The sequence below is a fragment of the Zingiber officinale genome, chromosome 4B (assembly GCF_018446385.1).
Source record: "Zingiber officinale cultivar Zhangliang chromosome 4B, Zo_v1.1, whole genome shotgun sequence".
Lineage (NCBI taxonomy): Eukaryota > Viridiplantae > Streptophyta > Magnoliopsida > Zingiberales > Zingiberaceae > Zingiber > Zingiber officinale.
Window position 1 is genome coordinate 105,253,741 of NC_055993.1, and position 14,321 is coordinate 105,268,061.

A 14,321-nucleotide genomic window follows, 5' to 3' on the forward strand; every position below is an offset into this window, starting at 1 on the left:
TCTGACGACTTTATTATTCTGATAGGAGGTCCTAGTGAGTACAGTTTCTCCTTTTCTTACAGTTTTGCATTTTCCATTACTTCAGGAGACTGTACATATATTTATTACTACTAGCTATTTCTTATTATGCATGTCAACTTGGTATCCACTGAGTGTTGGACTCACCCCGTTGATATTTTCTTATTTCAGGTTGAGGCCGTCAGGAGGTTCCAGTTCCTAGTCCCCTGGTCACGAGAGTTTACGTATTAGTCTTGTGGTTTTCTGTTTGTTTCGGACTTATACTGGTTTTGCACGTTGGATTGTATGGTTTTGCTTAAGACATTGTGATGGTTGGATTTTTGCTTGCTTAGTGGATTTTTATTTGGTGTGTTTTGCTACGCGTCTGCCGGTCGGTAGAAGAGGTAAGTTAGATGTTGTTTTTGTTTTCTTTTGTATTGTGGTGACAGCCAGAGGCTGTTTGGATATAAACTGTGTGGTTTGTTAGTATTTTTATATTTATTGTTCCGGTCGTGTTGGCTGTGTTTGAGTTGGTTGTAGTAAAGTTTCATATTGTCACCCGTACAGGGGAGATGCTGTCGAAATTTCTTCTAACAGGGACTACCTGGGGTGTGACAAATCGGGTAATCAAGTATGGGTATTTTTGAATTCGGGTATGGAGACAAATGTGGTAAAATCCCACCCATACCCTACCTGATACACGATATATAAGAAAAAAAATTAGTCTGCTTCCTGTCTCAGAAAACAAACTTAGTTTGCCTCTTTACCCAGTCACTAACACATATCTCATCTTCTTTTCCACGAAAAATCCTCACCCAATCGAAAGAGCGCGAGACAAGAAAGATCAGATAAGTACATTGAAATAATTTATTTTTAAAAAAATAGAGAATTATAGATTGTAATAACATGATGGATATAGTATAAATGCCCGATCCTATGACGAATATGGGATGGAGATGGGTATAGGAATGAATATAATAGATGTGGATAGTATAGAGAATATGAAATCCAATTTAAATCAGACCCATTGTCATCTCTAGTCACCAACATCCCCCATAGTGGTTCCCTCATCCTTGATCTCCAACCGGATTAACTCACATTCTATTGTTTAGGGTTTACTTGTGTGTATAGTGTGTATTAATGGACAAACGCTAGTGTATTTATTTGTTGTTCCCTCAATCGACCAATATTTATGACATGTCAAGTTGGGCTTGACGGGTTTCTCACGAGCATATCGAGAACAACTTATAACTTTAGGGTTGACACTTGGTAAAGACTTACGTCCAATTGAGTTATGTTTGAGTAGGTCTAAGCTCAACCCATTTATTATTTTATTTTTTAAAAAATAATAACAATCTAAAAAAAAATAGAAAGAAAAAACCTAAAAGGATTTTTTATAAAATATAAAAAATATGTATATTTTTATTTTTATTTTTTAAAAATGATAATCATATTTTTTTTAAAAAAATATTTATTTATCTATTTATTTATATCCCAAGATAAAGAAGGGAAGTTAGATGACATGTAAGCTAAAGCATACCGCCAAGAGTCCCCAGGGCGTAGCACAGCTGGGGGCATATGGTTTCGTGGCCGAAAGGTCCAGGGTTCGATCCTCGGGGTGTCATTGCCTGGGGTTAGCGTCCCGGCTATGCGCTTTCAGCTGTGTACCTGCATTTACCTCCCTCCATATCTATGGGACCGACTCTAGGGGGGCCGCTGATGTGACGGTTCCACATTTTTTTTTTAAAACATACCGCCAAGAACTTCACTTAGCCATCAGCAGAATATGCCAAAAGACTAATTTTATTACTATGCCTTGAACGATTTGAACAAGATCCAATGAATCTCCTCTCCCCTTCTAATGATTATATCTTTATTTTGTTTTTATGTTGATTTTCATGATAACCAATGCATGACTCAAAGTATGTAGACCACATAGTTGCTAGTTTTCGGTTGAACCGGTCGAACCAATTGAAATCGGATTTCAAAATAAATGATATGTTTCTTGACCTAATTACAAAGATTAAAGTCCTTGTTAATTAACCTTAATTTAGATGAAGCAAATTACAATTAACATTGTTGTTTTAGTTTGGGTGGTTTGTACTGACCGATTATTGAGGAGAATAATCCATGTACTAACTAATAGACAAATCGGTGTTGATGTTCTGCACATGCTTCCAAACTCTGCCCGTAAACATCCAATATGGTTGGTGTAGTAGTTAGACAATTATTTGGTGGTAGGTTCGTACTTTGGTAAAAAGTGAAAGTGAAAGTGAAGGTGAAAAAAAAACAAAACTAGAACAATCATGAATATTCTTGAGGAATGAATATACATCCAAGATTTGAAATGATGATGCCTTGGATTATCAAAACAACTAGTTTTTTATTTTATTCCATGAATAATTATTTTTTAGGAAAACAGTAAAAGGTTTTAAATTGAATAAAGTATATATATATATAAATTTAATTTAGTAGTAGTAAATGTACTAAGATAATTATCATAAGGTAGATGTAAATGATTGATAAATAAAAATTGAAAATATTAAAAAGAAAGCGAATACTGCACCTAATGAAAGAAAACTCTTAAATTACACATTTAAGATAGTGTAGTTATATATTTAGATGATTAATAAATATTCAAATTAGATGAGGTAGGATTATGATAAATACATATATTAATGGAGTAAGAAGTGATCAAAGAAAATTTAATTAATAGGAATAAAATAAAATAAAATTTATTTAAATATAAATAATAATATAATAAAAGCTCAAACTTAATAGCAATACAATTCAACCACTTAATAAAATAAAAACTTGTTTGTTATTTTTAATAATTATTAATAATTATTGTTATCTATAGATTTAGAGTGTTTAGTTATGAGTTATAATTTTATTTGTTTATATTATATATTAATTCTATTTAGTGAATTAAATGGTCATAAGAGTTTAAAAAAAAAAGTAATGTATTTTTTGAAGAGGAAAAATATGTAAATTAGTTATTTTAAAAATATTATTATAAAAGAGAATCTACACTTTGCAGTGTTTTTTAATTGTTTCTCGGACATTTTTGGCAATTTCCAAGAGAATCACATTTTAATAAATCATGTGAAAAGTAGTTGTACTTTTATGAAAAACAATGCCAATCTTTTTTTTAATATAAAAATAAAGTTGTTGAATGAAATATTCTTTGAATCATAATATATTTGCATTTAGAATCATACACAAATAAGTGCTTAATAAAATATGACACAATCTTAAGCAAGAATAAAAAGGCATCCCTTATTTTGGAATCATTAAGATGCCCTATTTTTATTTTTTATAAAAAATAGTACATATAATTACTCAACTACAGTGTAATTATTCAATTATTTTCCACTATATTATTTTTATTATTATTTCTTACCTATATTTTTTTACCAAAATTCTAAACCAAAGTACAATAGTTATAAATTTATAGCTACTATATAATTGTACAAAGTGAATATTATGTAAATTTTGAAATGTAATAACTTTTAACTTGGTTTGAATCATGGGAGGGATAAGGGATAGTATATCAAATTAAAATTTATTTAAATATATCCGCTTGTTACTGTGTAGCTCGTACGATCCAATCTTAGGCACAAAAGAGGCTTTGAAAAATTTTAATTTTCTTTATTAAGATAATTTTTCATGTTGTAATAATTATTGTTGCAACTATAAAATCATAGTTACATGTACAGTAATTATAATTTTATAACTACCCCCAACACATTCGACCAGATTTAAACTACTATATAGATGAAATAATAATGAAAATAATAATAATTGTATCTTTTCATATAGAGTGAGATGTCCATTTATAAATAATCAAAATAAATTGCTCTTTTGACAATTTGAAAAAATAAAAACGATCCCTTCAATTTTGTCCCATTTTCTGTCAACCTATTAATGTTTACTGATTTTGATTTATAGACATTTTCTTGAAAAAAAAAAATAATAATAATAATAATAATAATATGATTTGTTAACATTAAATCAAAAAAAATAACATAAAATAAAATAAAATTAAGAATACGACAAAATATAAAATTAAGAATACGACAAAATTGAATTACTCCGGTAGCAACATCAACCGACTGAAAATGAGATACCATAAAACAACAGGTAATGTGCTTCAAAGGAGGATCTCCCGGCTGTCTCTCAGCTTCAAGCTTTAACTCAAAAACATCATCCATCCGAATATATCAATCAATTGCTCTACATAAACAAAAGTGACAATTTGTGTCGAACTTCACCGTTTGTCTCGCTTGATGGCTTATAATTCTTAGTGCTTCCGGCGAGAAAAATGGTTATCGTTAGGATTTCTTTTTCCACCGAACATAGCGAGCGCTTTCCTCACAGGAGGCTTAAGAGGGGCTCTCTTCTCGTCGGCGTGGGAAAAGATATCATCTGCACCCAGAAATTCCTTGCCCTGCATTGAGACAATGTCGAGATGAACTTCGTCGGTTCTAGCAATGCGAGAATTTATATAATATATGCAGCTCAAGTTGCAATATCCAGCGGCAGCAAAAACAACCACGGACGAACCTGTTTGTTTGTCTTCTTCTTTGATTTTGGATAGAGTAACTTGTGAGGGAGTTGGTCTTCTCGTAAGATGAGGTTCTTTGTGATAGCTTCTCGTCCACCTTGAGGCAATGGAAGCGAGAACTGAAGAATAAAGAATGAAAAATTCACAGGGCAGTTTTAAGAATTTCCCAAGTCATATACCCTCTGATCAAAAGGCCATTTCAATCCAAGTAAATCAAAGTTTCTATTTTACCTAAATTGTATTGTATAGAATGACTACGAACAAGAAACACAATGAAAAGAGGACAGATTCTTACTGAGAAAGACCCTGCGTCGTGTTAACATGGAAGGGAATATTTTCAAATCTTAAGAGAAATATGAAGTGGTTATTACCATAATATGCCATCATTTTAATATTATTAAGCAAGGTGATCATCCTGAACATTAAGACTAAATATAAGAGATACAGGAACGAAAACACTGAACATTTCGTATACATACTTTTGTTCCACGAAGGACTATTCGAGGCCGGCGTGCAGCCATGATGATTCCATTTTCACCAACTGTCACGGATACCTTCCTTAAAGTTCCACCATTGCCACATTTTGGACAAAATATTCTCCCAATTTCTTGTGTCACTTTATTGCAAGCATGACATTTTAGAACCCACCTAGGAAAAAAAAGAATAGGAAGAAAAATTAACAACTTTAATAGAAATTTACAAGTATAAAAGCGGAAGAATGAACATTTCTATGATTTTGCAATGAATCATGAAAATTACTCCGACTAAGCAGCAAATAGAGGATTAGTTTGTTTCAATGTTATAGCACTTAAGCTTCTAAACCATCACACAAAGTACCCTAATATATTTTTTTAAAATTAATGTTAATATAGTTAAGATGAAATCTTATGGATTATCAATTAAAAAGGTAAAATCAGGCAGGATTTCTGTCCACTAAATTTTGTTTGGATGAACTTGTTAAAATAAAACAAAGTTAAAGAATTAACGCAATGCATTATACGAGATGCTTCTCGTTGACAAGTGCTCATAGATTCTATTTCAAGAATAAGTCTAACTATAACATAAGAATCAAATAAATAAAATAATGTACAAATTGATGCTTAACCCTACCCATGACGAACCAGTCATGGCCAATTTCCAGCCCGAATAAAGGAAGAGGATTGCGTTAGGTCATCCGCCAGCATTAAAATTATGACAAATGTTCAATGAATTAATCCATTAAATTATTGTGATAATGTTAGATTGTTCTCCGAAAGGAATATGCGTTGCAGGGTCCAACTGTAATGTCGCAACAAGGACCACTATATCTCCAGAACTCGAGTGTAATGTTAAATATGTAAGAATTCGTGTTGCAAGGCCCGATTGTAACGTATCAGCAAAGACCACTATATCTCTATGAAAACTTGGGTGTAATGTTAAATAGGCAAGAATTCTCATACCATAGATTGGATAAGAACAAATATGAAAGAAAAACTAATAATCTAATATTTGGAACACGGAACATAGGAGCCTTCACTCGTAAATCAATGGAGGTAGTAGATACGATGATTAGGAGAAAAATTAATATTTTGTGTGTCTAAGAGACAAAAATGGGTAGGCGAGAAGGCAAAGATGATAGAAAACTCAAGTTTTAATTTATGGTAGACATGAAAGAGTATAGCAAGAAATGGAGTGGATATTGTTACAGATAGTTCGCAAAGAATGAAATTGTAGTAGTAGTTAGAAAAGGGAATAGAATTATAGTCCTTAAATTAATAATGGCGATAGAAACTATAAAACATAATTAGCATATATACACTGCAAGTAAAATTAGATGAACTTATCAAATCAAGGTTTGGAATGACTTAGATAAAGTATTACAAAACATTCCATCAAATAAAGTAGTTTTAATAAGAGGTGATCTAAATGGAATATCAAAGTGAAAAATGAGAAATATGATAATGTAGGGGTTATGGGTTTAGAATGGGAAATGAAGAAGGAAAAACTATATTAGATTTTACGATAGCACATGACCTTATATTAGCTAATACATTTTTTAAGAAAAGAAAAGAATACATAATTACATTCAAAAGTAGAAATAATAAATCGCAAATGGTTAGGAAGAAGAATAGAAAGATTTGTAAAGATTGCAAGGTCATCTTTGGAGAAAGCTTAACTATCCAATATATGTTAGTGTTGTTGGATATACGCCTCAAACATAGTATCAATAGAAAAAAAATATATACGACTCCTAGAATTAAGTGATGGAAGTTCAAGTATGGGAAGCAAAATATATTTAAAGAGAAGATAAGAGTACAAATATTAGGTGAAATATATGATGACTCTGATATGACATGGGATAAGATGGAATCAAAATTGAAAATAATAGCTAAGAATATACTCGATGAATCAAAGGTACATACACCACTAAATAAAGAATCTTGGTGGTGGAATGAGAAAGTCCCCTTGAGACGGTCTAATGGTTAGCGCATGAGGTGCTGCCACCATGAGGTCTGGAGTTCGAATCTCGGCATAGCCGAAGTAAATGCCTCCCTCATGCGTCAGTCACTATTCCAAAGGCAAGTAGCCACCTGTGATTTACCTCCTCCGTGTTGGCCCTGGGAGGGTTGGCAGAGACGCTGAGATCCAATGTAATCGCCTTTTGCCACCATTGGTAGTGGAATGAGAAAGGAGAAAGTGAAGGAAAAAACGAACAACTTATTAGAAATTATATATTTGTAAGAACGCGAAAAACTTTAAAAAATATATATATAATAGCTCAGAAAGAGGTTAAGAAAGTAGTGAATGAAACAAAGAATGAAACTTCGAACGATTATATCAAAAATTGGATATAAAAAAGAGAAAAGAAGCATTTATAGAATAGCTAAAATGAAGAAAGGAAGACAAGAGATCTTATCCAAATAAATTAATATTAAAGATGAATGTAAAAGAGTACTAGTAAACGATGGAGAAATGAGTAGGGATGGCAATAGGTCCGGGTTGGGGCGGGTTTGGCCAAACCTATGACCCGCCCCACCTCCCTTTGGACCCGCCCCGCCCCGCCCCGTGAACTTGGCGGGGCGGGTCCGGGTTAGACCTGCTATATTTATTTATTTATTTTTGAAATACAAAATAAAATTTTTTTAAAAATTAATTAAACATTAAATTTATTTTCAACATATATATTAATAATATTTTATAACAAAAAAATATTATCACAAATTTAAATCTATTAATTTTGATTCAATTAAAAATTAATTATCAATTTTTATTTAATTAATAATTAATAAAAAAATATATGGGGCGGGTCCGGTTAAACCCGGAACTGAACCCGTCTAAGACCTGTTTATGCGGGTTTAAACCCGCCCCACTAGGACGAGTTTGCTACAGGTCCAGGTTTCAACCCGCCCCATTGTCATCCCTAGAAATAAGCGAGCAGTGAAAAATATATTTTCATCAACTTTTTAATGAAGGTTTAGGTGACCAACTTAACTTAGGTAATTTAAGTAGGTCAAATGAGTATAGAAATTTAAATTTTTATCATAGAATTCAAACTTCAGAAATAGAATAAGCTTTAAATGGGATGCACAATGGAAAAATCATTAAATCAGATGTTATTCCGAGAGATATGAAAGTGCTTAGGGAACAAGGTATTGAATAGCTTATAAAATTATTTAACATAATATTAAAAAGAGAAAAATTATTAGATTAATGGAAGATAAGTACTCTAGTTCATTTATATAAGAATAAAGGAGACGTACAAAATTGTGTAAATTATAGGGATATTAAACTAATAAGTCATACTATAAAACTTTGGGAAAAGATAATAGAAAAAAGATTAAGAATATCATGGTGAACGAAAATCAATTTGGGTTCATGCTTGGAAAATCGACAATGAAAGTTATACATCTTCTTAGACAACTAATTAAAAATGTCAGGAGCAAAAATAAAATCTACACATGGTATTTATTGACTTAGAAAAAACTCATGATAGAGTTCCAAGAGAAATTATATGGAAAATTCTAGACAAGAGAGGTGTTAACGTAACAAATATTGAACTAATCAAGGATATGCACGAAGAAATAACGACCAGAAGGTAAGAGTAACTGAAGCATTTTCAATAAAGATAGGGTTATATCAAGGATCAACTCTTAGTCTCTATTTTTTTACACTAATTATGAACGAACACACTACACACATTCAAGACAACGTACCGTGGTGCATGTTGTTTGCAGATGATATTATTTTGGTATATGAAACATGTTAAGGAGTAAATGTTAAACTAGAATCTTGGCATAAAACACTAGAAAAGAAAGGTTTTAGGCTTAGTAGAATAAAGACAAAATATATAAAATTTAAGTTTAGCAATATTAGACGTGATGAGACAATTGTTAAAATAGGAGATGACGAGTTGTCTGAAACCGAGAGCTTTAAATATTTAGAATCATTTTTGCAAAATGAAAGAAGGATTAAAAGAGATATTTTATATAGAATACAAGCAGAATGGTTGAAATGGAAGAGATTTAGGTGTTTTATATGACCATAAAGTATATCTAAAACTTAAAAGAAAGTTCTACAAAACCATAATTAGACCAGCTATGTTATACTTATATGGAGCTGAATGTTAAGCTATGACTCAAGCACATGAGCAGAAAATGAGAGTTGTAGAGATGAGGATGTTAAGGTCTATATGCGGGCATACGAGTATGGACAAAATAAGAAATGAGAGCATTAGAGAGAAAGTCGGAGTTGTATCTATTGGGAAAAAACTCCGAGAGACACATTTAAGATGGTACGGGCATGTACTTAGACGACCAATAAATACTTTAGTTAAGCGATGTAAAACTATGCCAAATGCACATATCAAACGAAGAAGAGGAAGACTAAAAAAATACTTAGTTAGTAATAATAAAATAAGATAAAATTTATTTAAGTATAGATGATGATATAGTAGGAGATAGAGTTCAATTGCATAAAAAGATCCATGTAGCCGACCCTACCTAGTAGGATAAGGCTTGATTATTTTTGTTGTACAAATTGATATTTCCATGCATACACTAGACTAATATTGTCACACAAATATCAAAAGAAAATAAAAAAGTTCAATGGTCATAACATAGTGAACTAGTTTCAAGTACAACAAGGTCCTTCATCAAACTTGCAAACAAAAGAAAGTATGATGCCAATATAGAACAATAAACCTGAAATATAATATTGCTAGTGATATATCGATCTGAAATATGCTATCAACATGAGGATGTTAATTTGGCTAAAGGAAAATTAATCAGGCCAAGGTGCACTCAGAGGAGCCTCATTACGGTAATTAGGTAGCTTTTACATATTATAAAAACAACTATAATTTTGTTACGAAACAACAACATGATATGATCATAGTTTACAACCTGTAGTACCATTATGGATCTATGGTCAGACTAGTACATACTATGCGAAGATAACAAACTGATTTTAAATGAATGAATACACAATGATCCCACCAATCTAGCCTTGCTTCCTTCCGCCATTAGCTTATACCAAATAATAAAAAACTAAGCCTGTAATCTCATCCTAGTATGCTTCTCGTTTTAATTTGTGGTTCAAACACAGACTACTTTTCTAATTGGAGTTATGTCAAATACCATGCTTATACTATATAAGTTGTGTAATTGCGTTGTGTAATATTGTTGACTCTACATAAAATAACCTTACTAAAAAAAGCTCTTATTTTATCTTTACTACTTCAAAGAAAAAATTTAGACTTTTCAAACAAAATAGTAGATCTAAAATTTATTGATATGCCATCCTAAGATCAATCAAGGAGCATCATAGTTTTACTACCATAACTATTTAGTATCGAAAAAAAAGGGAGTAAATATGATGAAAGTTGCTGAGTAAGATGTGCTTAGATTACTAGAAAAAGGGGGGGAAAAAGGCAGCCTAGTGCACGAAGCTCTAGCCATACGGGGTCCCGAGGAAAGATCTATTGTACACAGTCCTATCCTACTTTTTGCAAGAGACTATTTCCAAAATTCGAACCTATGACCTTTAGGTTACAAAGTAACAATTTTACCGTTGCGTCAAGGCTCCCCTTCATATTACTAGAAAAAGGTAAAAACAAAAAAAAAAATACCACCATTATGTGTAGCTCCAAAGGATAATATAAGGAGAGAAAATGATTCGAAAAAAAACCCAACTCTATTTGAGAAATTGAAGACATGTCTTATGACAGATGGCGGGAGTTAAAAAAACCCAACTCTATTTGAGATAACTAAATGATTCAAAAAAAATTAAATATTACTAGTTATGTAACTAATTGTATAGATGGCATTCACAAAATGCTTTTTTCACCATGTCAAAAAAATTGTTATCCACATGCCAAGGCAAACAACTAAATTTACAATAGATCATCATTGTAATAATTAAAAGAAATTATAGAAATTTGATTCTAGTCCAAAGACAATTTGCAAGGGTAGTTTCTTTCAAACGAGAATTGCAAAACCAAGAATTCTTAACTTCATACCTATGTAATTGGCGAATCTGCATCCCTCCTGGTGCTAATAGTCGAAGACCAATTTGCAGAAGAACATTTTGCATTGCGTAGTCACTAGTAACACAAGCTACACTTGACTCTGATAAGGACTTGAGCATCCAACTCTGTTCACTGCTCTGGTCATCTATATAAGTTGTCTCAGTACTTTCATCAGCCTGACTATCCAATTCTAAGTTAGCTAACTCTTCGCTGAAGTCATCAATCCCAGCATCATCGTCATAAACAGAATCAACCGCATACTCTGAGTTATCTTCCTCAATTTCTAAAGGAGTAGATCCTATGTAAGTCCTAAGTCTGTCATCTTCTACACCTTCACGTGAAGGTTGTGAAGACTCAAAATCCAATGCCGCCTCTTTATGATTCAACTCAATTTGTTGTTCATTTTGAAAATGTCCACCATTGGTTTCAAGTTCATTAAATACAGGATACTCTACCTCACCTCCATCAGATAACTCAACATCGCCTTCAGATTTTGTCCCTTCCACTTCTTCGTGGCTGGACGAGTGGCCATTTTCCTCTGGTTCTTTGGACAACTCACGCCTTGCTTTCCTTCTTAAAAATCTTCTATGAGTGCTCCGGCTAACTGCAGGGTGCCAATCACCTGCAATTTCAGTGTCTTCACCTTGAGAAGCATCGATGCCAGAAGCAACCATCTTTTTCCCCTCCAACACAATCTCCTTCTTGGGTGCAAAAGACCTTTTAGGCTTATCAAACGTCTTACTCCCTTCAACATGCTGATCAGGTATGGAAGCAGACGAACTGTTAGGTTCAACTTGATTGTTCATATCTCTCGGTCCAAGTATTTTAGAATTATGATCCCGACCTCCTTCAGTTGCTTCTTCCAGGGCTTCCCATTCTGCTAAATTAGGAACATTGGAACCCCACCCAGGCAGTTGAGCCCCCGGTAGGTTCTTCACATTCACCACATGAAGAGGAGGCGGCCTCTCCCTTAGATGATCAATTCCATGGATCTGGGATTCTAACATATAAGCTAGAGCAACGACCTTAAGGTCTACATCTGAAAGAGTCTGCAGATCCCCAGTTTCTCGTGCAAAATTGACAACTGTTACAGAGACATGTCAAGTAAGTAATAGCACCTTCAAAGTATGTAAATCCATATGAAAACTTAAAAAAAATAAAATAAAATCCTGTAGCGTGGCGAAATAGCCAACCTTTCTTGATGAATTCAGGAGAGGGTTCCATGGTCTCGACGGGGAAGGGCAGGAAGGAGAGGCGCTGACGCGAGACATGATCGCGTACCTCGTCCAGGACCTCGGGCACAGACACGAACTTGTCAGCGGAATTGGCAAGCTTGTCGCCATGGATCAGAGCGTTGGCATCGAGCACCGCCACCGAGATGCCTTTGCTCGACGTGAGGCTTCCGAACACTCGCGTGGAGATCGCCTCTTGGGGATGCGCCGTCGGCTTCTTCTGCAACACAGAGCTCCAGCACGCGGTCTGCACGGGAGGAACCGAGGCAACCGCCGGAGAGGAAGATGAGAGCGCATCGGCGTCCATGGAACCGATGATCCGGCGCAGTAGATGCGGCGATTGTAGAATTTTTAGGGTTTATGAAATCCTTCTAGATTTTTTAACCCTATAGACTATATTACAATAAAAAAATTATTTAAATCGAATTAAATTAAACATGCATAAAAATAATAATAAAAATGACAACCTTCTAGATTTTTTAACCCTATAGACTATATTACAATAAAAAAAATATTTAAATCTAATTAAATTAAACATGAATAAAAATAATAATAAAATTTTAATTATTTCATCAAAGTTTTATACAAAAGTTAATTTTAAAAAAAATCACAACTATTTTTCAGAAAATACATCATTAAACTCATGATGATATTAAATTTATATATTTTTTAAAAAAAGTTAGTTTTTTAATAAAAAATATTAAAATGTAATAATAAATTATAAAATTAAAGAAACGTTAATAAAATAAAAAATGTTAATGTAAAAAAATAATTTATAATTTTTTATTAATCTTCTTTTAAATTTTTATTTTATTTTTATCAAAATTCTAAAAAAAATTAAAAATACATAGATAAATTTAGAAGATTATCGACATTTGTTTAAACAATTAATTTTCAAGGATTTAAATTATGATATACTTTTTTGAAAATTTTAGATAAAATATTTAGAATGCATCTAATGCAAGCTTCGAATACTTTACTAATGTTCATAATCAAAGTTTTTTTTTAGTAATATGTATTTTTTATTTAAAAATTCTAAAGTTTATTTGAAATACTACATGTTTATTTTTCAAAAGTATAACAACAACAACCAAGTCTTTTTCCACTAGGTGGGGCTGACTGTATGAATTCTTTTACGTCATTGAGCTCTATCTCCTATTATATCATTATCTATATTTAAATAAATTTTATCTTATTTTATTGTTGCTAACCAAGTCTTTTTTGATCTTCCTCTTCCTCGTTTGATATGCATGTTTATCATAGTTTCATGTCGCCTAACTGGAGCATTTATTGGTCGTCAAAGTACATGTCCGTAACATCTTAAACGTGTCTCTCAGAGTTTTTCCTCAATAAATACAACTTCGACTTTCTCTCTAATGTTCTCATTTCTTATTTTGTCCATCTTCGTATGTCCACACATCCACCTTAACATCCTCATCTCTGCAACTCTCATCTTTTGTTCATGTGCTCGAGTCATAGCCTAACATTCAGCTTCATATAACATAGCAGGTCTAACTGCAGTTTTATAGAACTTACCTTTAAGTTTAAGAGGTACTTTACGATCACATAAAACACTCGACGCTCCCTTCCATTTTACACATCATGCTTGTATTATATGTAAGACATCTCTCTCAATCCCTCCATCATTTTGTAAAAAAGATCCTAAATATTTAAATCTCTCGGTTCCGGGCAACTCGTCATCTCCTATCTTAACAATTGTTTCATTTCTTCTAATATTGTTAAACTTAAATTCCATATATTCTGTCTTTAATCTACTAAGCTTAAAACATTTTCCTTCTAGTGTTGCCCTCCAAGATTCTAGCTTAGCATTTACTTCTTCACGTGTCTCATCTACCAAAATAATATCATCTACAAACAACATGCACCACAGTACTGTGTCTTGAATGTGCCCAGTGAGTTCGTCCATAATTAATGTAAAAAGATAGAGACTTAGAGTTGATCTTTGATGTAACCCTATCTTTATTGGAAATGCTTCAGGTACTCCGCCTGAAGTCTTTAC

The 14,321-nt window shown here is 32.6% G+C and overlaps 1 protein-coding gene across 1 annotated transcript; it reads right to left on the bottom strand.

The window, feature by feature from the left end:
- Window positions 1–4,058: 4,058 nt before the first annotated feature.
- On the bottom strand, window positions 4,059–12,673 carry LOC121975881 (RNA-binding NOB1-like protein). The gene is made up of 5 exons (XM_042527792.1): window positions 12,263–12,673; window positions 11,061–12,153; window positions 5,044–5,212; window positions 4,564–4,683; window positions 4,059–4,447 (listed from the first exon to the last, which is right to left on the bottom strand). Exons 1-5 carry the CDS (start codon window positions 12,606–12,608, stop codon window positions 4,301–4,303), a joined length of 1,875 nt encoding a protein of 624 aa, XP_042383726.1. The 5' UTR covers window positions 12,609–12,673; the 3' UTR covers window positions 4,059–4,300.
- Between the last annotated feature and the right edge of the window lie 1,648 nt (window positions 12,674–14,321).

What these genes read in the sequence shown, in the direction of transcription:
- LOC121975881 (XM_042527792.1), bottom strand. Translation starts at nt 12,608, where the DNA reads ATGGACGCCGATGCGCTCTCATCTTCCTCTCCGGCGGTTGCCTCGGTT. An exon ending in TCCTGAATTCATCAAGAAAG is followed by an intron (nt 12,154 to 12,262) that starts GTTGGCTATTTC and finishes TCTCTGTAACAG; the next exon opens with TTGTCAATTTTGCACGAGAA. An exon ending in CAGATTCGCCAATTACATAG is followed by an intron (nt 5,213 to 11,060) that starts GTATGAAGTTAA and finishes TTTTTTTCCTAG; the next exon opens with GTGGGTTCTAAAATGTCATG.